At 42.9% G+C, this 26094-nt stretch overlaps 1 protein-coding gene across 2 annotated transcripts in view; it reads right to left on the bottom strand.

Moving 5' to 3' along the window:
• Positions 1-941: 941 nt before the first annotated feature.
• The window catches only part of LOC135507762 (large neutral amino acids transporter small subunit 3-like), a 50999-nt gene continuing 25846 nt past the window's right edge, over positions 942-26094 (bottom strand). For both annotated transcript variants that reach the window (XM_064927392.1, XM_064927391.1), the window contains exons 6-15: positions 14333-14425; positions 13989-14122; positions 13690-13844; positions 13266-13412; positions 12900-12935; positions 12574-12685; positions 11553-11682; positions 4059-4132; positions 3626-3749; positions 942-3362 (exon numbers count right to left, since the gene is read on the bottom strand). In XM_064927392.1, the coding sequence (XP_064783464.1) occupies positions 3159-3362; positions 3626-3749; positions 4059-4132; positions 11553-11682; positions 12574-12685; positions 12900-12935; positions 13266-13412; positions 13690-13844; positions 13989-14122; positions 14333-14425 (1209 nt within the window). In that variant the 3' untranslated portion in view covers positions 942-3158. The remainder of the gene's footprint in view (positions 3363-3625; positions 3750-4058; positions 4133-11552; positions 11683-12573; positions 12686-12899; positions 12936-13265; positions 13413-13689; positions 13845-13988; positions 14123-14332; positions 14426-26094) is intronic.

The raw sequence follows: 26094 nt of genomic DNA, 5'->3' as shown, positions 1-26094 counted from the left end.
ACAAATGTAATAAGATCAGTGATAATAATGAATGTTCTCCAACACAGAGGTGGAAGTACAGTATGTGAAAGTTGCCCCATGTTCTGGGCATGTAATCTCCAGAATAGAAGTACTGATCTAGGACTCCTTGCTGTCCCCAGTCCACCTGGCCGTGCTGCTGCTCCAGTTTCAACTGTTCTGCCTTATTATTATTCGACCATGCTGGTCATTTATGAACATTTGAACATCTTGGCCATGTTCTGTTATAATCTCTACCCGGCACAGCCAGAAGAGGACTGGCCACCCCACATAGCCTGGTTCCTCTCTAGGTTTCTTCCTAGGTTTTGGCTTTTCTAGGGAGTTTTTCCTAGCCACCGTGCTTCTACACCTGCATTGCTTGCTGTTTGGGGTTTTAGGCTGGGTTTCTGTACAGCACTTTGAGATATCAGCTGATGTACGAAGGGCTATATAAATAAATTTGATTTGATTTGATTTGATTTGATCAGCCCCCCCCCCCCTGTCCATGTTATCTAATTAATTCTGATCTAAAAGGCTAAACTGGTCCTAGATCACCACTCCTACTCTTGAGAGGCATAGTTGGAGAGCAACTGTGATGTGGATGAACCAACGTTTTTCTTTCTTCTGATGCTCAAATAAAATAAATGGCAAAGCAAACTCTCAAGTCTTAAAAAGATGAGAAAACATTCCACGCACACATATATATATATATATATATATATAGCAAAACTATGGCTTTACATTCTCATAGTGCAATTCGGACACTATAGGTACGACACATACCATTACAAGGCACAAAAGTAGCCAGAATGCCAGTCTGTTTGTGCAATCGTGTCAACTCCTTTTCAAACATGCCATGTTTGTCTTGCAATAGAGTTGGGGAAAGCACAAACAGATCTGAGACCAGGCTACCACAAAAATACTTGCTTCCCAGGCACTTACAATAAAGCACACACATTCAATTTATTACATACATACATACATACATTACAGTATTCCCTTTCAGATTCAAGCACTACTAAGTCACACACGCGGTCTCCATCACAAATGGCACCCCATACCCTAGAGGGATTTAGTGGGATGCACACTAAATAAATAGCCTAGTAGCTCCAATGCACCTGCTAAATGAAGCCCTGCTCAAATGAGGTGGTTCTACTGTCGTTGTCATGGGGACAGTGATATCGGGGTTCAGGTGCATCCACCTTACCTCATACATTACTGTTAACTAGTAATACTGTTTGTTATATTTGACCTCATACAGTACTGTTAACTAGCAACACTTTTATTTGACCAAATACAATACTATGAACTGTAAAATACTGTTTTATTTGACCTCATAGAGGGCTGTTAGCTTTAAATAATGTATTGTTTTTGAATACCGAAGACGGTTGGTTGATCAGATTTCACCAGCTTTTAGAGTTGATTTGAGCAACACATCTGTACATCTATATTATCTCGTACAGTACTGTCAACTGTAAACACGGTTTAACATTTCAAGATGGTTGATTGGTGGGCTGTTTGACCAGATTGAATCAGCTTCTGACAAGTGCTCTTTCTTGCCCACATTTATATAAATACTTTTCTTTTAAACTAATCTACAGCTCTTTGTAAGAGCTCCTTTGTAACAGCTCACCTTGAAAGGTTTCGGTGATGGGTACTGATTGGCATTTCTCTTGAACTACACAGACATTTCACGTTGCAATTTTATCATACGCAACAAGTTCAATGACATGATTATCTAAAAACAAAATTCCATCAATGTTGCTGCAAACTAGGCTGTGCCTGCACAACACCTCACACACCGTACCACTGTCCTGAACTTAGCTATGATTGGCGGATATAACAATGGATGATGTCATCTCAAAACCTAGGTTCTGTCTCACATGGCACCCTATTTCCTATGTAGTATACTGCCTTTGACCAGGGCCCATAGGGTTCTGGTCAAAAGCAGTGCACTATATAGGAAATAGGGTGCCATTTGGGACGCAGACCCTAAAGATCAAATAACGCAAAAACAGAGGGACCATCAAAGTCTGTACAAACAAACAGACCCTATGAGCCCTGGTCAAAAGTAGTGCACATCATAGGGAATAGGGTGCCATTTGGGACCAACACACATTTCAGGTGGACACATTGTGATGCACGGAGTCATTTAAATACTAACTCTGGGATGAACACAGGGAAATAGAGGTAGTGACCCAGGGTGTGTCTGAAATTGTACCCCATGGGCTCTGGTCAAAAGTAGTGCACTATATAGGGAATAGGGTGCCATTTCGGACATAGCCGCAGACTTGACCAAGTGGGCATAGTACTTAGTGGACTTACAATGACAGGTCTGACATGGACATTAAAGAAGGGGACACAGGGAAAGATTGCAGGTGCAGATTGATAGTCAAATTAATAGGGATGTGCAGGCCCCATGGGCTGGTGGTCTGGGCACATGTACGGGGAAACTGCGGTTCCCCTTCTCCACCATGTCTCCTCCTAATCTGTATTCTCCGCTAGATGTAAAGACACAATAAAGACAAGTATAGATACAGGGAGTGAACTGGAAAAGACAGAAAGACAAACAAACAACGACCAATAAAATATTACTACCAGACTGGCTGCTAGGCCTAAATTAATGAAGTGACTGTGGGGTGGTGAGAGTTGGGTGGGGGAGGTAGTTCAATGTTACACCAGCCAATCTGATAGCGAAATAAATCCACTTCCTGTCTACTACAGAATACTGAGAGTTGTGCTTCTGGTTGGTGGAAGGGTGACCTGAAATGGTACCAATAACCTTCATTGAATTTTTGGTCAGCGTAAATATTATTGCTTAATTATTGAATTGCCAAACCTCAATTTCCATTGAGATTTATATTTCACGTTTAGGCATGAAATTATGTTTTTAATTAAAATAAATATGAGTTAAATGTATATTTTAGGATTCTTTGGCATGTCATACCTAAAACAAAAATGAGTATATTGAGTGTGTATTTTGATGTCAAATTAAAAAGGGCTCAAGGGCGACGTCCAAACTCCAGTGCACAATATTGTCATCACTGTCCTTGTCGAAAATGACAACCATCATTTGTCATCGTCATGACGATGGTATATAATGATATTTTACAATTAACAACTATGTCATTTGACAGTTAGTTTGGTCAAGATTCTTAAGCTTAATTGCTGAGATGTCCATTAGTATGGTTTTTGGTGTGGCCATTTTCTGGTTGCCGTAAGGTTTGTCTCTCTCTTTCTGATTGGTTAGCGGCCTCCCTCTCACACTCCTCCACCTTCTCTCGCATCAGGTTCCTACGGTGATAGATCAGGTATCCGGGCAACAGGAATCCAGCCAATGAGGCAATGAGCAGGCTCAGGTTGATCTGTTGATCGGAAGATAGAGTTAGTCAGAGAACTAACGTGTTTGAGACATACCTTTCTAATAAATCTTATTGCCTCAATTGTCTGTTTCTGCCTATTCACATGAATCAATTTGTATTAATTTGCCTTATAATCTCAGTAGTACAATGGCAAAGCACTAATGTCATCGTGTGTGCTGTGTGTGTCTGCATGCATGCATGTATGTGATCTGTGTGTGTGTATGCTCTGTGTACGTGTTTGTGTGTGCGTTTGTGTGTAGCCTCACCCAGTAGGGATCTCCTCCCAGGTGTCCCACCATGATGACGAAGAGAAGCTGCTGGAGGAGAGCGAATAGCGCGCTGATCATCGACTGCATCCCCGTCAATGTCCCAAAGTGATTGGACGGATATCTGGAAGGGGCGGGATGTAATGGTTACCTCCCCAATCAAAACTGACGGTACCTTACCTGTGTTTTGTTAAGATAATACATATTTTTGAATTTTTTTGTGTTTGTAGCAATTTGTGAATTGTATCAAATAATTTAGCCTTTCACTGCTATTGATATGTAATATAGTGTTTTCCAAATTGTGTAACAAAATATTCCAAAGGTATCTGACACACAGACCTACGGATCTTACTGAGACGATCATAGCATGGGTGTAATGTTCTGGAAAGCAAGCGTCCAACAATGTGTTTAGTTGACGTTGTAATGCACTTACACGGCAGCATAGAGTCCTCCGGCACAGGAGTGGACGAAACCCCTGACCATGGTGTGGACGATGAAGGAAATTATCTGGGAGGGAGGGAAAGAGAAGCCGAAGGAGAGAGAAATGGGGGGTATTAGGAAAATAAAAGGATAGGGGGATGGAGAGGGAGAGAAATTGTTAATTTTATTTGGCCATTTAAAAACACAACCACACACGTGGATACTGCTGCATTTTAAAATCATCAAGGATGACACAAAAAAGTGCCATTGTGGCCCTCTTGAAAATACATGAAAACTAAACGTATACAAAATACATCATCTCATCATCATTTACATTTTTCAATTCAGTTGACTAAAACGAGACAGGATGAAATGATCTTTGACAGGAATCAGACTTCTAAGTGGACTGGACAAGAGTTTTTGGAGAGATTGAGAGCTTTTCAGTGATAACCACAATTAATATTAGCAGCACAGATGTGCAGCGCGGTTTTGTTAAGCAGTGGGAAGGACACATCACACCCAGCAGACACAGCCTACATCAGCTGGTGAGCTGAGGGGGAGCAAGCGATGAGTGTGGGCAGACAGGCTCCACTCAGGCTCAGCCTCCGATTATACGCATCACGCTGGCGACTCTCTTGTATCCCCATAGCTAACCAGTCACCACCATCCTAGCTACCCTTTGGCTGGTTAAGAAACACAAGCTGCTTTATGAAATGAAAAACAATAGCAGCATTGAGATTAATAGTAAAACAACGGTCTGGCTATGTTTTTATCTCCCTTGACTATAGAAAAGTATAGAAAAGCCTTTGAATTTGTAGTCTCACTTAACCGTCCACTTTCCCCACTGTATTTCAGAGCCTGGTTCTATAGTCAATGTAGCCAAGTCTCAATCTTTTCCTCAGGGAAAACAGCTTGATTCTAGCCCTTACTGTTCAAAAGATGTGACCAACAGTATGTGGACACGCGCTCGTCGAACATCTCATTCCAAAGTAATAGGCATTAATATGGAGTTGGTCCCCCTTTGAGGCAATAACAGCATCCACTCTTCTGGGAAGGCTTTCCACTAGATGCTGGAACATTGCTGCTGGGACTTGCTTCCATTCAGCCACAAGAGCATTGGTGAGGTCGGGCAATAACGCCTGGCTCGCAGTCGGCGTTCCAATTCATCCCAAAGATGTTTGATGGGGTTGAGGTCAGGGCTATGTGCAGGCCAGTCAAGTTCTTCCACACTGATCTCGACAAACCACTTCTGTATGAATCTCACATTGTGCACGGGGCATTGTCATTCTGAAACAGGAAAGGGCCTTCCCCAAACTGTTGCCACAAAGTTGGAAGCACAGAATCATCTAGAATGTAATTTTATGCTGTAGTGTTAGGATTTCCCTACACTGGAACTAAGGGGCCTAGCCCGAACCATGAAAAACAGCCACAGACCATTATTCCTCCTCCACCAAACGTTACAGTTGGCACTATGCAGTCGGGCTGGTAGCGTTCCTCTTTCATCCACCAAACCCAGAATTGTCTGTCTGACTGCCAGATGGGGAAATGTGATTCATCACTTCAGAGAATGTGTTTCCACTGCTCCAGAGTCTAATGGCGGTGAGCTTTACACCACTCCAGCCGACGCTTGGCATTGCGTATGGTGTTCTTAGGCTTGTGTGCAGCTGCTCGGTCATGAAAACCCATTTCATGAAGCTCCCGACGAACAGTTCTTGTGCTGAAGTTGCTTCAAGAAGTCGTTTGGAACTCTGTAGTGAGTGTTGCAACCGAGGACAGATGATTTTTATGCGCTATGGGCTTCAGTACTCAACGGTTCCGTTCTGTGAGCTTATGTGGCCTGCTATTGTTGCTCCTAGACATTTCCACTTCACAATAACCGCAATTTGAGAACTGACTTGTTGGAAAGGTGACAGTATCATGTTGAAAGTCACTGAGCTCTTCAGTAAGGCCATTCTACTGCCAATGTTCACCAATGGAGATTGCATGGCTGTGTGCTCGATTTTATACACCTGTCGTGTGTGGTTGAAATAGTCGAATCCGTTAATTTGAAGGGGTGTCCATATACTTTTGGATATATAGTGTATGACCCATAATACCGGCACTACGTTTTTTCTCTTTCTATCTTGCATTGGCGGGCCGCATTTTACATTAATCAAGCATATCGCGAGCCGTACTAAAACTAGGCCACATGCGGACCTTACCGTTAACCATTGTTTAGGCTACACCTTGTTCAGTCATGTTACCTCAGTTGCTAGCTATAATTAACAACCTGGGGGCGCGTTCACTAGGACGTAACGTTTTTGGAACGTTCAGACATAAATGCTATGTAAGGACAAACTCGTCTCTCTGACACTTTGAATAAGAACTAACATCTCATCTGTTGATGGAATGTATATCTGAAACGTTTGAGAACGTTTTGCAACTGAACATGACCCTGGTAGCATTACAGCAGCCTATTCATTCATAGGTTGCATCTCCGTCACTTGGTCGCGTCATGCCATTGTTATGAATGTTCTCAAGGCGCCCTTTCTCGGCGGCGACATAGTGGTACCCTAAAAGTGGTGATAAACCCAGTCATTCTGGACAGAGGCTAACTACTGTTTCGTCTAAATTACACTACTGTGCATGGAAATGTTCAAATATTTAGTAGGAAACAACTTTGCCAGCATTATCATGTCGTCAAATTTACTTTAGACCAGGCCTGACCTGATTCAATACGGCCCGCGGAATCATGCTTCGATCACAGAAAGAATTTGCGATAGTAAAGTTTTGAAAAACGTATTTGTTATTCAAATTAAAAGCCAAATGAATACTTGCCTTTGTGTAATGATTTAACTCCCACCGCTTGCGGGACATTTATTTTGAAGGCACGTATAAATAACTACTGCACTACTGACAGGCTGGCACACACGTCACAGTTACAAATAGTAGCGAGATAGAAATCGCACAGAAAATAGTTTTTCAAAGATTTCAAAGAAATATGGAACAACAGTTGAAAGACAAGGTACATGATTTCTCCTTGACCCTGGATGAGAGCAGTGATGCACGTGACACGGCGCAGTTGTTGATATTCTTTACGAGGCGTAACCCCAGACTTTGAAATGACAGAGGCGCTTGCTTCAGTGCAGGCAATGAAGACCACAGCCACAGGGAACGGTTTAATGGAGGAGGTTAATAAGTGTGTGGCAAAGCTGGGACTGAGTTTTGAAAAGTAAAGTTATCCAGTGTGACCACTGATAGGGGCCCAAACTTCACAGGAAAACAAGTTGGTCTTTTGAAAAGGATACAATATCAAGTAACTGAGCTGAACCCAGATCAGAAAATGATTTTCCTGCATTGCATTAATCATCAGGAGGTGCTCTGTAAATGTGTTCTGAAAATGAGACATGTTGTGGATACAGTCACTAAAGTGGTAAACTTCATAAGAGCAAAATCTTTAAACCACAGGCAATTTGTCTCACTGTTGAAAGAGACAGAGTCAGGTCGTTCAGATCTCCCCTACCACTCAAACGCGAGGTGGCTGAGTTTGGGGAAGGTGCTTAAAAGTGAGTGGGACCTGAAGTCGGAGATTGCTGAGTTTTTGCAAATGAAATGAAAATATGTGGATTTCCCTCAACTGCAAGATAAAGAATGGTTGGCTGATTTTGTCTTCACAGTGGACATCATGGCCCTCACTGAATTCCTAACTACAAGGTGGTTAACGCTCCCACTGACCTGCAACTTGAGCTTATCGATCTTCAGTCTGACACAGTGATTGGAGAACTATTCAAAACAATGTCATCTCCTGATGAAAAAAACTTTCCAAAGATTAGGAGTCATGCTCAGAAGATGTTTGTACTGTTTGGGTCAACCTATGTATGTGAACAGACATTTTCAGTGATGAAATAAAACAAGTCAAGGCACAGAACATCTCTTACTGACTCTCACCTCTCAGCAGTCCTGCACATAACGACGTCAGAAACTATATCTGACTTCACTGCTCTAGTCAATGCCCAACAGACCCTTCACTCGTCACACTGATTGACTAGTTAAAATGTAATGTTGAGGTCTCGCTCTTTCTTTTTTTATTGTAACGACCCTGGGTTTATAATCGCGGATATCGACTCTGCCGCTTGAGCATGCTTTTGCGCTACAGTCGATAGCGCGCTGGACTTCGGGCTAGAAGTTCGAGGGTTCGAGACCTGCTCCCTGCCTGTTTCATTACATTATGTTTTTGTGCATACGCGTTAACAAGAGTTCTGTCCGTTGTGCTGAATGCAGTGTACTGTTCCCTCTGTGTAGTTCGTTGCATGTTTAATAATGAAAATAACTACCAAAAGGGGAACATGGATGTGGTTCTTTTCTGTGCATGTTAAAAAAGAAAAATACGTAGCATATCTGAACGTGAGTTACAGTAGATATATATGTCAACGCAGTCATACACATGATGTATAATCCTGTAATATGATTCTGGCCCACGATGGCAAAAAAAAAATATTCTAATGTGGCCCACCATGGAAAATAATTTGCTCAGGCCTGTTTTAGACGGCAATGTTATAATTAGCTAGCTAGCAACGTTTGTCAAAAATACTAATACAATGCTAACGTTATCTAGCTCAAATCCGGTGGCCTCCTCTCAATCTTCATTGTATTTCCAAGCCACTGTAATGCAGTTTTGATTTAAAAAAAAATCTTTATCAGTGCTCATTGACGATGCATTAAGTAGAATGCTCAATCGGGCATCAGTCCAAAACGAACGTTCAAAATAATATTGTGACGAAACATGCAAACATTTGGTGGCACAGAAAGAAATTCACTAAATTCCTCTTGCCACTGCACTACCCTAACGAAAAAAAGATTGCAGACAGAGTGCAGTATAACGGCAGTACAATACAGTATAACTGCAGTTAAAGTGCAGTCTAACTATATGTTGCAAATACTGCGTCCAAAATAACGTTTTTTTTTACTACAGTAATTTTGCAGTGTAGCTGCAGTTTTACAGTGCAGTATATTTTAACTGCAGCACACTGCAGTTATTCTGCAATTACTGCGTCCAGAATACCAGTCGACTGCAGTTACTGCACTTTTACTGCAGTTTCAAAAGGTCAATATTTTTTGTAAGGGTATATCTGACTGGGTAAATAACTTTATTTTTTAGTTAATGTGGACCCGGTGACTCAGACTTGGACCAGGACTCGAGATCAGGGGACTTGGGACTCGATTCGGACTTAAGGTTTAGTGACTTGATTACATCACCGGGCGAAACCGTCATTAGCTCCCATTCCAAAATCATTAGCCCCCTTTCAGTGGTGGAAAAAGTACACAATTGTAATGCCTGAGTAAAAGTTAAGATACCTTAATAGAAAGTGACTCAAGTAAAAGTGAAAGTAACCCAGTAAAATACTATTTGAGTAAAAGTCTAAAAGTATTTGGTTATAAATATATTTAAGTTTCAAAAGCAAATGTCATTTCTAAAATGTACTTAAATATCAAAAGTAAAAGTATAAATCATTTCAATTTCCTTATATAAAGCAAACCAGACAGACCCATTTTTTTATTTATTTTTTTAATTCACGGATAGCTAGGGGCACACTCCCAACACTCAGACGTCATTTAAAAAAAAATCATGTGTGTTTAGTGAATCCGCCAAATCATGGGCAGTAGGTATGACCAGGGATGTTCTCTTGATGAGTACGTGAATCGGACCTTAATGAGTACTTTTGGGTGTCAGGGGAAAATATATGGAGTAAAAAGTACATTATTTTCTTTAGGAATGTCGTGAAGTAAATAAAAAAAATAGTAAAGTAAAGTACAGATACCCCACAAAAATAATTAAGTAGTATTTTAAAGTATTTTTACTTAAGTACTTTACACCACTACCCCCGTTATACTTTCAGACACCAATGTGGCAGCGGTGGCAGTGGAACATTGAAAACAATGGCAATGACACGACTGAGTGGCGGAGGTGCAACCCGTACTACTTGTACTTTGCGCCACCATCTGGTGCTACTCTCTCTCTCCCCGTGAAAGTGTGTATCTGTTTGTTTTGTATGTCATGTGCAATATCTATGTAGGCTGAATAGGACATTTACATGGCCAGAAAATTCTTATATATATGTTTGTCAGGATGTAGGATGGTATGTAGAAAAATATGTTCATAGGACAAGGCAATGTATGTTTGTGCACATTGAAGTCAGTGGTTCATGTTTACTATAGGTTAATGAGGCCATACAAATGTGATGCAACTCAAATGAAAGGGCGTTTAGTTGACAAACACGACCCACAGTTTTCATCATTTTGACAATGACTAGGCTAAATCATTATTCAAATAACAAATGTGACTGTCACGGATCCCTCCGGAACTTTCATTACCCTACCCTGTTCCGAACTGAGTAGTACTTGTATATGTGTGCCCTTTGGTTTCCATTGGGCTGTCGATTATTGTTACAATGTCCGTTGGTGTGTGTGAGTACCTGTGCTGTGTGTTTTGGGCTTTCGTGCCCTTGTGGATGGCGCAGATGATTACGGGTCTCATCCCGTGTGTTAATCATTGTGCGCCTGTGTTATTTATTTGAGGTACACCTCCGCTCTTTTGCTTTGGGTTTCTACCCTGTGTTTTGTTACATGTTTGTGTGGTCTTCGTCCCCGTGCCTTTACACGGCACACCGTAATTTGGGCTTAATAAAAAAAAACTATTACGCATTCCTGCGCCTGTCTCCCGATCCATCATACCAACTTGACAGTGACTAAGACTGAAATATATATTTTGTAAAAATGACTAAGGCTAGACTAAATTTAAATAAGAGTGCCAAAATGAACACTGACATGTAGCCAGGGTTGTTGTTGCAAGGTGAGTTATCAGCATTTTGTTTATTTACCTATATATGGGTAGATATGGTAGGCATGGTCATGTGACTGTGTTCCTACCTGTATTGGGCCACGTTCGGTAGGGAAATGTTGTGGAACGTGGCAGATCAAAATATCACAAATAGAGCTGACATGATTCCTTTTTTACATTTCAGAGAGAGGCATATTTATATATATATATATATATATTTAAAAAAAAATGTTTACCCCTGTTTCTCCCCAATTTCATGGTATCTAATTGATAGTTAGTCTTGTCTCATTGCTGCAACTCCCGTATGGACTCGGGAGAGGTAAAGGTCGAGAACCGTGCATCCTTCGAAACAACCCTGCCAAGCCGCACTGTTTCTTGACACCGCTTAACCCGGAAGCCAGCCGCACCAATGTGACGGAGGAAACACCGTCCTCCTGGCAACCGTGTCAGCGTGCATTGCGCCTGGTCCGCCACAGAAGTCCCAATAGCGTGATGGAACAAGAATATCCCCAAACCCGGGCGGTGCTGGGCTGATTGTGCGCCGCCCCATGGGTGTCCTGGTCGCGGCCGGCAGAGACGGAGCCTGGACTCGTACCAGGATCTCTAGTGGCACAGTCTTAGACCACTGCGCCACTCGGGAGGCCCCCCATATATTGCTATCGGTGTGCGGTAGGGTCATGTGGCTGTTACCTGTACAGGCAGGTTGTCTATCATCTGGATGACTCCGAAGGTGACCAGTAGAACGTTGGTGATGATGAAAGCACGGATGGCGTTTGTCAGTTTCTGGATCTTCCTGTCTCTCTTCGGGGGTTCAGGTTGGCTGGAAGAAGAGGTCAGGGATTAAAAAAATATTTAAAAAATGTAAGCATCAGGAAAATACCAAGGGTTGTGTTTATTAGGGAACGCCACAGAAGACATTTAAACATGTTTTTTTTTAAATTACAAAGGAAAGCGAAAATTAGCATTTTAGTCCGTTTTCTTTAGTTAGATGTCTAATGAACACAACACGGGCTCTCTCTCAACATGCCATGCTTTCTCCCTTCTGAATTATTTCTCCCTTAAAGAGAGTGGTGCAGTGGTCTAAGGCACATCATCTCGGTGCTAGAAGCGTCACTACAGACACCCTGGTTTGAATCCAGGCTGTATCACAACCAGCCGTGATTGGGAGTCCCATTGGGTGGCGCGCAATTTGCCCAGGGTCATCCAGGTTTGGCCGGTGTAGGCCGTCATTGTAAAAAAGAATTTGTTCTTAACTGACTTGCCTTGTTAAATAAAGATAAAAAAATAAATAAATAAAGACAGCTGATTGACCAATTTTAGTCAACTGCTGTCCATCTCTTTCATAGGGATGAACAACTTATGTCACCATCTAGTGGTGTTTTTGTATTAATGCATCCCAGACACCAATAGGCACATGCATGTAAAATACCTAGGGCCCAGAGATTTTCTTGGTGGGCTGTAAGTATAAACACTGTCCAATCAGCATGATGGATGAGATGGGTGGTTTATAACCGAAGTTCCTATGTTCTCTCTCTCTCTCTCTCTCTCTCTCTCTTTGTTCCGTTCTCTCTCCGTTTACTCTGTCACACACATGCGCGCACACACACACACACACACACACACACACACACACACACACACACACACACACACACACACACACACACACACACACACACACACACACACACACACACACACACACACACACCTCTGGTCTACGTCGCACTCCTTCATCCTCCAGTCCATGATGTAGCCAATCAGAGGACAGGTGAGAAGGCAGAGCAGCTGCAGAGAGCCAAACACTGACGAGTAGAAACCCACTAAGGAGAGGAGACATACGGTCAGAAAACACACACACACACACACACGTACGTACATGTGCATATACACAGTCACTATGCATTACCACACACACACACACACACACACTCTCTTTCTCTCACACGCCCGAACGCACGCACAAACACACCCCTCAACGCACACACACAAGCTTCCAATACCAAACCAGGATCTCTCTCTGTTTAATTCTCTCACCTTGTTGCTCTGCCTCCATCAATAGCTCCTTAGAGGCTGAAAACAAAAAACACACAGGAAGTCACAAATTCACACCCACTGACATCATAACAAATCCCAGATACCATTCTCCGACAACTGTGACCATCCGGTGCCACAGATATTCAAGTCAAGTTTTATTTTATCATCTCAATATACTTAACAAAAAGTAAAGATTAAGATATGTGACAGAATAAAGAAATGTCAGACTAACCGCTGCGCTCATGTTTTGTTTCACATCACTTGAAGTGAAACAGAATGTGGGCTACTACGAAATCAGTCTGCTTTCACAAGGCAAATGGGACAGTGCCCACGACTTAAAAGCCTTCACAAGTGATTGGTCCTTACGGTGTGGGTCGCCGTGGGTAACCAGGAACTCCAGCATCTTGTTCATGGCGCCCATAAAGAAGATGATGCGTAGCTGGGTCATCGCCATGGTGATGAGACTCCACAGGAAGATGGGCGAGCAGACTGAACTACGGAAAGATGGGCCCCCTGTCGGGGGAAAGAAGGGGAGGGGCGGGGGTAAGAATTAAACATGAGATAATGACACTAGGCTAAGTTACTTTCTCAATTTGTTAACACATTTTTATGAAGTTGAACAGATTAAAGTAGGGTTGAACTCAATACCGTCCATTTATTCTGGTTGGTGAGTGAAGCCCTGGAAGACCAGCTCTGACCGGTTCCATTTAACTATCTAAGTTCTAAGCAGTTATGTCTAGTTCTGACCGGTTCTAACCGTTTTTGTTGTTGATCCCATGCTATTCCTCACCCTGTGTCTGTTCTCCAGTTGGGAGCTGCTCTGACGAGGGATCTGGTTCCTGCTGCTTCGCAGCCATCTTCTCTTCCACCGTGGTCACATGACTGTAGAATCTGTCCCCCGTCACCTTGTCATCCATCACCATGCCACTCAGCTTCACCTCCTTACTGTGGGAGCAAGGGGGAGGGAGAGAATAAAGTTCAGATTCAGATCTCCCTCAACGATTTTTGGGTTACTGTAACAGTCTATAACGTTAGAGTTACGTCATGTAATGTTGTGTTTATGATAGTAACGTTGTCATGAATACTGACGTGTAGCTGATGTCCTCCGGTGCGGGGAAAGACTCCCCCGGCCAATTGAGGAAGCAGTTGAGGAAGACGAGACCGGCTAGCCCCGACCACACCCACATGATCACCCTGAAGGACACACCTAGATCATAGATCAGCTGGAGGGAAGAAACAGAGGGAGGGAGGGAGAGAAGTAGAGGTTAGAAAATTCAACTATAATATATCACGATATCAAGTAAAGCCATCAAGTGATGCCTTTCCGTGAATCCTCAATCAATCAACAAACCAATCAACATTTGTCACAAGGTGCTTGAGGTAACAAACACTGACCTGAACTCCCAGAGGGAACTGAGGAGTAACTCTCCTACCTTGACTCCAGGGAAGGTGACGGCTGAAGAGGCGTAGGAGCCGATCATTAGAGACAGGATAGTGGAGCGCACGTTCCCAAACATGTTGGGCAACTAGGAGACAGAGAGAAGGGGGGGCAGAGAGGTAGTGAGATGGGAAACAGCAAGAGTGGGAGATAGAAAAGAGGGAGGGAGAGGAAGACGGACAAAGATCACAGGTGAGCAGTGGCTGTATTAACTGAATCCAGCATTTTTTTGTTGTTGTTGCAAATTGATGGAAAATGAAACGCAGAAATATCAAATGTACATATCTATTCACACCCCTGAGTCAATACTTTGTAGAAGCACCTTTGGCAGCGATTAGAGCTCTGAGTCTTTCTGGGTAAGGCTCTAAAAGCTTTGCACACCTGGATTGTACAATATTTCCCCATTATTCTTACAAAAAAAATATTTGTAATATTTGTAAGCTCTGTCAAGTTGATTGTTGATCATTGCCAGACAGCCATTTCAAGTCAAATCAAATTGTGTTTATCACATGTGCCGAATACAACAGGAGCATGTGATAATTGTCAATAATGACAATCACCTTACAGTGAAATGCTTACGTACAAGACCTTAACCAACAAAGCTTTAAGAAGTTAAGAAATGTTTAAGTAAAAAATAGAACATAAAAGTAACAAATAATTAAAGAATGTGCGGGTGCACTGGTTAGTCGAGGTAATATATACATGTAGGTAGAGTTAAAGTGACTATGCATAGATAATAAACAGAGTAGCAGCAGCGTAAAAGAGGGGTCTGGGTAGCCCTTTGATTAGCTGGTCAGGAGTCTTATGGCTTGGGGGTAGAAGCTGTTAAGAAGCCTTTTGGACCTAGACTTGGTGCTCTGGTACCGCTTGCCGTGCGTTAGCAGAGAGAACAATCTATGACTTGGGTGGCTGGAGTCTTTGATCATTTTCATGTCTTTCCATAGATTTTCATGCCTATTTAAGTCAAAACTGTAACTAGGCTACCCAGGAACATTCAACGTCGTCTTGGTAAACAACTCCAGTGTATTTTTGGCCTTGTGTTTTAGGTTATTGTCCTGCTGAAAGGTGAATTCATCTCGCAGTGTCTGTTGGAAAGCAGACTGAACCAGGTTTTCCTTTAGGATTTTGCCTGCGATTATAGCTGTATTCCGTTAATTTTTTCCCCGAAAAAAAACTCCCTAGTCCCTAACGGTGACAAGCATACCCACAACATGATGTAGCCACCACCACACTTGAAAATATATGATAAATATACAATGTGATGTGTTGTGTTGGATTTGCCCCAAACATAACACTTTGTATTCAGGACAAAAATGTAATTTCCTTGTTGCAAACAAGTGGGCATGTTTAGGAATATTTTTATTCTTTACAGGCTTCCTTCTTTTCACTCTAATTTAGGTTAGTATTGTGGAGTAACTACAACGTTGTTGATCCATCTTCAGTTTTCTCCTATCACAGCCATTAAACTCTGTAACTGTTTTAAAAGTCACCATTGACCTCATGGTGAAAATCCCTGAGCAGTTTCCTTCCTCTCCGGCAACTGTTAGGGTGGACACCTGTATCGTTGTCGTGACTGGGTGTATTGATACACGATCTAAAGTGTCATTCATAACTTCACCATGCTCAAATGGATATTCAGTGTCTGCTTTAAAAAAAATGTTATTTTTTTTAATACAATTCTACCAATCGGTGTCGTTCTTTGCGAGGCATTGAAAAACCTCCCTGGTATTTGTGGTTGAATCTGTGCTTGAAATTCACTATTTGGTTTAGCGACCTTACAGGTAATTCTATGTGCGAGGTAGAGAGATGGGGTAGTCATTCAAAAAAAATCATATTAACCACTATTATTGAACATTATTATTAACTTATTAGGTGACTTGTTAAGCATATTTTTCCTCCTGAACTTATTCAGGCTCGCCATAACAATGGGTTGAATACTTATTGACTCAAGACATTTCAGTTTGACATTTTTTTTTACCAAATAAAAAAAATATTTCTACAAACAAAATTCAACTTTGACATTACGGGGTATGGTGTGTGACAGAATCTCTAAATGTAATCAATTTTAAATTCAGGCTGTAACACAGCAACATTTGGGAAAGGTAAAGGTGTGTGAATACTTCCGGAAGGCACTGGAAGTGCTCAAGATGCAATTCTATGAAAGTAACACCAGGTGGTGATATGAGCTGTTCCATCTTTGTGGAGAAGGTCCTAATATGCAGCTTTGCAACATGTGTTAGGTCAGTTACTCTGCTGCTTTAGGAGACACATGCTAGCCTGAGGCAGGGGGAATAGCCTTGCTTTGTATTCACAGCCTCTGACTTGGCATATAATATTGCTACACAAGTAGAAGTTTGATTTTAGACATTTTTTGGTCGCTGGCACTTTTGCAAAACAAACAGTTTTAACTTGGAAACGGTAGAAAATGTGGACATATGGGGTTATGAATTAACAAATGCCATAAAAGAAGTCTTGTAGTTGCCTTCCTATTTTCCTCACTCATTCTTGTCTTTTTGGAGGACGTTGTGCAAGTACTGAGCGTCTGTACTGAGTACTGAGCGTCTGCGTGCCAAAAATACATTTTTTGTTGTGGTCGCTGTGAATGTGTGTGTGCGTGGAATTGTGCAGGTGGCACAGTAGAAGCAGTGTCCTCCTTAACCTGCCCAAGTAATACCCAACACAAAGAGCTGTGAGTATTTCCCCCTGTGTCGTGCCGACAACACTGTGCCAGTGCCAGCCTACGCAGATATAAAGACACACAGATAACAACGTACATCACGTGTCGTCACCACTCTCTCCCCCTTTGGAAAACATTGCCTGATCTCGCGAGCTGACATGAATGTTCGCTGCACAGAGCGGTAAATTAGTTCAGGTTAAATATAGTGACAACACGTACTGTGTCACCACACGGAGCTTAAATACATACCAGAAATGGTGACAGAATTTCTCTATGGGGGCTTAAATCAAATTGATGTGATTAGCTTTTTTGTACATTGGATATAAACGTACAGGCTCAGAGCAACAGCACTGTCTGCACTTCTCTTTACAGATGTGTGTTACGATTTGAAGTAGCACCCTATTCACTATATAGTGCACTACTTTTGACCACTACGTAGAGAATATGGTGCCATTTCGGATGCAAACTATGTCACTCCACACTGTGCCAAGCTGAGCTTAAAGAGTTATATCAAACACCATTGTGCTAACCTCTATTTAAAGATGTGCATTACACCCGGAATCTATAAAGACAGCATCTATGTAAACAAGTTATATAAATCATTTATATAAATAATAACTCAGTGTATCGTTCCCATCCGTCATCCCTTCACTATTTGTTCAATAGAAATCTGAAAATAGGGAAAAGGTGGGAATTACCACTCCTTCATAAAATATATATTCTTCTGATGCTTCTGATGCTCTCTCTTTTAACAATTAAATGCAAAAAATAAAATTTAAATAAAAAACAGGAAGAAGCAAAACACACACACTTTGACACCCTATTTCCAGTTGGTCACATTCTAAGTTTAACTGAGGACAATATCCCACTCTCTCCCTCTCTAGATCTTTCATGTTTTCCACAACAGTCTCTCTCCCTGTTTTTCCATTCTTATCACCCCCCTACCCCCCACCCCCCACCACCAATTTAACCCTGCTGATAGTGACATACCAGCCAGTACCACAGTTTACCAGACCAAGTGACCTGACCGGGAACAAACCTGTGCCCTACACTTACTATATAGAACCCCTAGGGTTCTAATTAAAGAACCCTACAAAAGGGTTCTATATAGAACCTTAAGGGTTGCTATATGAAGTGATAGAACAATTTTTGGTACTACATAGAAACCTTTTTCCTACGAGTGTAGTTTTAGCCAATAACTAGGGCCTGCAGGTTTCCCTGGTCAGGTCTTGGCAGAGGTTACGGATAAAGTTGTCCCATGACCATGACCATTCTCTCTCCAGGTCCTGTCGATCAGTGTACGGGTCATGGCTGAGCTCCAGCTCGTTCTTAATGAACCATCGGAGGACTTCAGGGGCCTCAGCTACGTGCCCCCACACACACACTACCATGGACATGGACTGACAGACAGAGACAGGCAGACAGAACCAAAGGTTGACATTATTTAGGTGGATGGAACGAAAGAGTCAATGACTAGGAGGGAAACGTGTGACTCGTTTAACATGTCGTGCAGTGCAACCGTTTACTTGCATATGCGCCTAAATATTTTTGCTGCGACCTGGAGCTTTAATTTAGGAGCACCAGTGCGCCAACATTTTGGGGGGATTCTGGCTTCATTACCTCCTATATTTTTCATTGTGCTCCTAAATTACTTTGCGAACGCTTACATTTTTCATCTTAGGCGCACACACACATGCTCTTTGTAAAAAAAAAAAAGTCAGCGTAGAGCCCTTTCATGTGTGGGTATCAGAGGAGACTGGTGGGAGGAGCTGTAGGAGGATGCGCAAATTGTAATGGCGGGAATTAAATTAATGGAACGGTCTCAAACACACCCAACATACGGAAAGCAACGCTTGACTCCGTTCCATTAATTCCATTCCAGCCATTACAATGAGCCCGTCCTCCTATAGCTCCTCCCACCAGCCTCCTCTGGTGGGTATGTGTACATGTACGTGTGTGAAAGAGGCAGAGAGTGTGTGAGAGAGAGGTAGAGGTACAGACAGAGGTAAGGGAAAAGACAGAGACGTAGAGGGACAGACAGAGAGGTACAGGGACAGACAGAGAGGTAGAGAGAGAGGTAAAGGGACAGATAGAGAGGTATAGGGACAGACAGAGGTAGAGGGACAGACAGAGAGGTGGAGGGACAGACAGAGAGGTAGAGGGACAGACAGAGAGGTAGAGGGACAGACAGAAAGGTAGCGGGACAGAGAGGTAGAGGGATGGAGAGAGTTAGAGGGACAGACAGAGAGGTAGTGGGACAGACAGAGAGGTAGAGGGACAGACAGAGAGGTAGAGGGACAGACAGAGGTAGAGGGACAGACAGAGAGGTAGAGGGACAGGCAGAGAGGTAGAGGGACATACAGAAAGGTAGCGGGACAGACAGAGGTAGAGGGATGGAGAGAGTTAGAGGGACAGACAGAGAGGTAGAGGGACAGACAGAGAGGTAGAGGGACAGACAGAGAGGTAGAGGGATAGACAGAGAGGTAGAGGGACAGACAGAGAGGTAGAGGGGCAGACAGAGAGGTAGAGGGACAGGTAGACGGACATACAGAAAGGTAGCGGGACAGACAGAGAGTTAGAGGGACGGAGAGAGAGGTAGAGGGACAGACAGAGAGGTAGATGGACAGACAGAGAGGTAGAGGGACAGAGAGAGGGGTAGAGAGACACAGAGAGGGTAGAAAGATGGGTGAACTCGAGAAAAAGCAGGGAGCTTTAAAAACAGAATCAGAACAACATTCTACAAGCACAAAAAAAGAGGAATGGGATATGTCTCGATTGCCCTGGAGAATGTAAGGTCATATAGCTCATGTACCTAATATTGACTGACGGACGGATGTGTGATTTAGGTCAATGGAACGAAAGGGCCTGGAACTACTGGTACAGACCCGGAGGGTTACTGTGTGTGTGTGTGTGTGTGTATATATATATGTGTGTATATATATATGTGTGTATATATATATGTGTGTATATATGTATGTATGTATGTATGTATGTATGTATGTATGTATGTATGTATGTATGTATGTATGTATGTATGTATGTATGTATGTATGTATATAAGTATGTATGTATGTATGTATGTATGTATGTATGTATGTATGTATGTATGTATGTATGTATGTATGTATGTATGTATGTATGTATGTATGGCTAGCTAGTTAGCAGTGGTGCACGCTAATAGCGTTTCAATCGGTGACATCACTCACTTTGAGATCTTGAAGTAGTGGTTCCCCTTACTCTGCAAGGACCGTGGCTTGTGGAGCGATGGGTAATGATGCTTCGTGGGAGGCAGTTGTTGATGTGTGCAGAGGGTCCCTGGTTCGAGCCCGGGTATGGGCGAGGGGACGGACTAAAGTTATACTGTTACTCCCACCCCCCTGCCCCCCACTGCAGACCCACACTTGGAGGAACCACAGCCCAGTAGGCAGAGCTACGCACAGGCTGTGAGAGGAGCAACTGGCCCAGCCTCCACCAACCAAATGAGTGACATTAAACAAATGCTGAGCCTACTATGCTCACATGTGATAGGTCGAGGGTCATGGTAAGATGACCACAAGAACTCCACCATCCTCATCCTACACCCACCCAAGTGGCATGACACAAATTGTGAATGCTAGAACAGCAGAAGAACAAGACACTATTAACAGTCATGGGGATAAACACCTACCAGGAAGCAACAACCTTTCCCTCCCCACATACCCCCATAGAAACAACTATGACAAAGTGAAAAACAAAAACGGAGTCCAGCTCGTGGAACACTGGGTCTGTACATAGTCAATGGTAGGCTGAGAGGGGACTCTTTTGGTAGGTACACCTACAGCTCTGTGGAACACTGGGTCTGTACATAGTCAATGGTAGGCTGAGAGGGGACTCTTTTGGTAGGTACACCTACAGCTCTGTGGAACACTGGGTCTGTACATTGCGTCAGGCAACAACATTGACGAATACGCTGATTCGGTGTGCGAGTTCATTAGAACGTGCGTTGAAGATGTCGTTCCCATAGCAACGATTAAAACATTCCCTAACCAGAAACCATGGATTGATGGCAGCATTCGCGTGAAACTGAAAGCGCGAACCACTGCTTTTAATCAGAGCAAGGTGACTGGTAACATGACCGAATACAAACAGTGCAGCTATTCCCTCCGTAAGGCTATCAAACAAGCTAAGCGTCAGTATAGAGACAAAGTAGAATCTCAATTCAACGGCTCAGACACAAGAGGTATGTGGCAGGGTCTACAGTCAATCACGGACTACAAGATGAAATCCAGCTCAGTCACGGACCAGGATGTCTTGCTCCCAGGCAGACTAAGTAACTTTTTTGCCCGCTTTGAGGACAATACAGTGCCACTGACACGGCCTGCAACGGAAACATGCGGTCTCTCCTTCACTGCAGCCGAGGTGACGAAAACATTTAAACGTGTTAACCCTCGCAAGGCTGCAGGCCCAGACGGCATCCCCAGCCGCGCCCTCAGAGCATGCGCAGACCAGCTGGCTGGTGTGTTTACGGACATATTCAATCAATCCCTATACCAGTCTGCTGTTCCCACATGCTTCAAGAGGGCCACCATTGTTCCTGTTCCCAAGAAAGCTAAGGTAACTGAGCTAAACGACTACCGCCGCGTAGCACTCACTTCCGTCATCATGAAGTGCTTTGAGAGACTAGTCAAGGACCATATCACCTCTACTCTACCTGACACACTAGACCCACTCCAATCTGCTTACCGCCCAAATAGGTCCACAGACGACGCAATCTCAACCACACTGCACACTGCCCTAACCCATCTGGACAAGAGGAATACCTATGTGAGAATGCTATTCATCGACTACAGCTCGGCATTTAACACCATATTACCCTCCAAGCTCGTCATCAAGCTCGAGACCCTGGGTCTCGACCCCGCCCTGTGCAACTGGGTACTGGACTTCCTGACGGGCCGCCCCCAGGTGGTGAGGGTAGGCAACAACATCTCCACCCCGCTGATCCTCAACACTGGGGCCCCACAAGGGTGCGTTCTGAGCCCTCTCCTGTACTCCCTGTTCACCCACGACTGCGAGGCAACGCACGCCTCCAACTCAATCATCAAGTTTGCGGACGACACAACAGTGGTAGGCTTGATTACCAACAATGACGAGACGGCCTACAGGGAGGAGGTGAGGGCCCTCGGAGTGTGGTGTCAGGACAATAACCTCACACTCAACGTCAACAAAACTAAGGAGATGATTGTGGACTTCAGGAAACAGCAGAGGGAACACCCCCCTATCCACATCGATGGAACAGTAGTGGAGAAGGTAGTAAGTTTTAAGTTCCTCGGCATACACATCACAGACAAACTAAATTGGTCCACCCACACAGACAGCATCGTGAAGAAGGCGCAGCAGCGCCTCTTCAACCTCAGGAGGCTGAAGAAATTCGGCTTGTCACCAAAAACACTCACGAACTTCTACAGATGAACAATCGAGAGCATCCTGGCGGGCTGTATCACCGCCTGGTACGGCAACTGCTCCGCCCACAACCGTAAGGCTCTCCAGAGGGTAGTGAGGTCTGCACAACGCATCACCGGGGCAAACTACCTGCCCTCCAGGACACCTACTCCACCCGATGTTACAGGAAGGCCATAAAGATCATCAAGGACAACACCTACCCGAGCCACTGCCTGTTCACCCCGCTATCATCCAGAAGGCGAGGTCAGTACAGGTGCATCAAAGCTGGGACCGAGAGACTGAAAAACAGCTTCTATCTCAAGGCCATCACTGTTAAACAGCAACCACTAACATTGAGTGGCTGCTGCCAACACACTGACTCAACTCCAGCCACTTCAATAATGGGAATTGATGGGAAAGGATGTAAAATATATCACTAGCCACTTTAAACAATGCTACCTAATATAATGTTTACATACCCTACATTATTCATCTCATATGTATACGTATATACTGTACTCTATCATCTACTGCATCCTTATGTAATACATGTATCACTAGCCACTTTAACTATGCCACTGTTTACATACTCATCTCATATGTATATACTGTACTCGAAACCATCTACTGTATCTTGCCTATGCTGCTCTGCACCATCACTCATTCATATCTTTATGTACATATTCTTTATCCCCTTACACTGTGTATAAGATATTAGTTTTGGAATTGTTAGTTAGATTACTTGTTGGGTATTACTGCATTGTCGGAACTGGAAGCACAAGCATTTCGCTACACTCGCATTAACATCTGCTAACCATGTGCATGTGACAAATAAAATTTGATTTGATTTGATTAGTCAATGGTAGGCTGAGAGGGGACTCTTTTGGTAGGTACACCTACAGCTCTGCGGAACACTGGGTCTGTACATAGTCAATGGTAGGCTGGGAGGGGACTCTTTTGGTAGGTACACCTACAGCTCCGTGGAACACTGGGTCTGTACATAGTCAATGGTAGGCTGAGAGGGGACTCTTTTGGTAGGTACACCTACAGCTCATCCCTTGGCAGCAGCACTCTAGACTACTTCCTCACCGACCTAAACCCAGAGTCTGTTAGAGCCTTCACAGTCAGCCCACTAACACCTCTCTCAGACCAACCCAGAGTCTCTCAGAGCCTTCACAGTCAGCCCACTAACACCTCTCTCAGACCAACCCAGAGTCTCTCAGAGCCTTCACAGTCAGCCCACTAACACCTCTCTCAGACCACAGTAAAATCACAGGGTATCTGAGAAGAGCAGAAACCAACCATGAAGCATCACGGTCCAATAAATTACATGGTACAAAACAGGCCTATCGATGGAGTGCAAACAGTACAGACATCTACCAAAAAGCAATTAGTAGCCAAAAAATGCAATCTCTCCTGGACAACTTTTTAGCCTTAGCATTCTCCTACAGCAATGAAGGTGTACATTTGGCTGTTTGGAACATAAACTTTATATTTGACAAATTAGCTGATCTAAAGAAGCATAAGAGCAAACCAGAAATAACAGATAATGAAAAATGGTTTGATAATGATTGCAACAATTTAAGAAAGTAATTGAGAAATATGTCTAATCAAAAACACAAGAGAACCAGACAACACAAATATACACCTTCAATACGGGGAAACACTGAAGCAATACAAACACACCCTAAGAACAAAAAAGGAACAGCACATTAGAAATCAGCTGGATGGAATTGAGGAATCCATAGAATCAAACCACTTCTGGGAGAATTTGAATGAATGAAACAAACCTCATCAGGAGGAACTGACTATCCAAAATGGGGATATGTGGAGAAATCACACTGAAAACCTCTACAGCAATATAACAAAGAGCCCAGAACAAAAAGATATACAAGAAAAATTACAAATCCTTGAATCAGCAGTCAAAGACTATCAGAATCCTGTGTATACCCCAATTACAGAAGACAAATTATTGGAAAAACTATGCACTCTCCAACCCAAAAAGGCCTGTGGTGCTGATGGTATTTTAAATGAAATTATCAAATGTACAGACCACAAATTCAAATTAGCTATACTCAAACTCTTCAACATTATCCTCACTGCAGGTATTTCCCCCGATATTTGAAACCAGGGATTGATCACACCAATCTATAAAAATTGAGACAAATTTGACCCAAATAATTACAGAGGAATTTGCGTTAACAGCAACTTGGGGGAAATTCTCTGCAGTATTATAAATAGCAGACTACATCATTTCCTTGTCGAACACAATGTCCTGAGCAGAAGCCAGATTGGATTTCAAAAAAATTATCGTACGACAGACCACATTTACACCCTCCACACTCTAATTGATAAACAACTAAACCAAAACAAAGGCTAAATCTTCTTGTGTTTTGAAGATTTCAAGAAAGCATTTGATGGCACGAAGGTCTTTTTTATAAACTAATAGAAAGTGGTATTGGAGGGAAAACATATGATTTTATTAAATCAATGTACACTAAAAACAAATGTGCGGTTAAAATTGCCAACAAGCAAACAGACTTCTCTCAGGGACGGGGAGTGAAACAGGGTTGCCCAATAAGTCCAACACTATTTAACATCTACATTAATGAATTGGCAAAAACATTAGAAGTATCGGAAGCACCTGGTATCACCCTACACAACACTGAAATCAAGTGTCTGCTGTACGCAGATGACCTGGTGCTGCTGTCTCCCACTAAAGAGGGGTAACAGCAGCACCTAGATCGTCTTCACGGGTTCTGTCAGGCCTGGGCTCTGACCATTAACCTAAAAAAACCCCGAATATAATGATATTCCAAAAAAGGTCCAGAAATAAGGATGACAAATGTAAATTCTATTTGGACATAGTTCTATTAGAACACACCAAAAACTACACATATCGAGGACTAAATATCAGCAACACAGGTAGCTTTCACATGAATGAGCTGAGAGACAAAGCAAGAAGAGCATTCTATGCCATTAAAAGGAACATCAAAATCGAAATTCCAATTAGAATCTGGCTCAAAATTTTTCAATCAGTTATATATATATATTTATTAATTTTACCTTTATTTAACCAGGCAAGTCAGTTAAGAACAAATTCTTATTTTCAATGACGGCCTGGGAACAGTGGGTTAACTGCCTGTTCAGGGGCAGAACGACAGATTTGTACCTTGTCACCCCCGTGGGTTTTTTGCAACCTTCCGGTTACTAGCCCAACGCTCTAACCACTAGGCTACCCTGCCGCCCCATATAACCAATTGCTCTATATGGCAGTGAAGTATGGGGTCCAATCTCTAATAATGAATTTACCAAATTTGACAAAAATCCAATCGAAATACGGCATGCAGAGTTTTGCAAGACTGTATTGCAAGTGCAAAGAAAAACTCCAAATAATGCATGTAGAGCAGAATTGGGCCAATACCCCCTCCAAATTCGAATAGAAAAAAGAGCCATCAAATTTTACAACCATCTAAAAACAAGTGACCCCAAAACATTCCATCACACAGCTCTACAATGTCAAGAGATGAAACAAGAGAAGAGTCCCCTCAGCCAGCTGGTTCTGAGGCTTAGTTCACCAACCCAAACCAACCCCATAGAGCCTCAGGACAGCACTCAGAAAATCTGGCCCAACCAATCATCACAAAACAAAAATAAAAATA

This window comes from Oncorhynchus masou, chromosome 21 (assembly GCF_036934945.1).
Source record: "Oncorhynchus masou masou isolate Uvic2021 chromosome 21, UVic_Omas_1.1, whole genome shotgun sequence".
Lineage (NCBI taxonomy): Eukaryota > Metazoa > Chordata > Actinopteri > Salmoniformes > Salmonidae > Oncorhynchus > Oncorhynchus masou.
The sequence above is the reverse complement of the archived record's forward strand: the minus strand, read 5'-3'. Positions and strand labels throughout refer to the sequence as shown.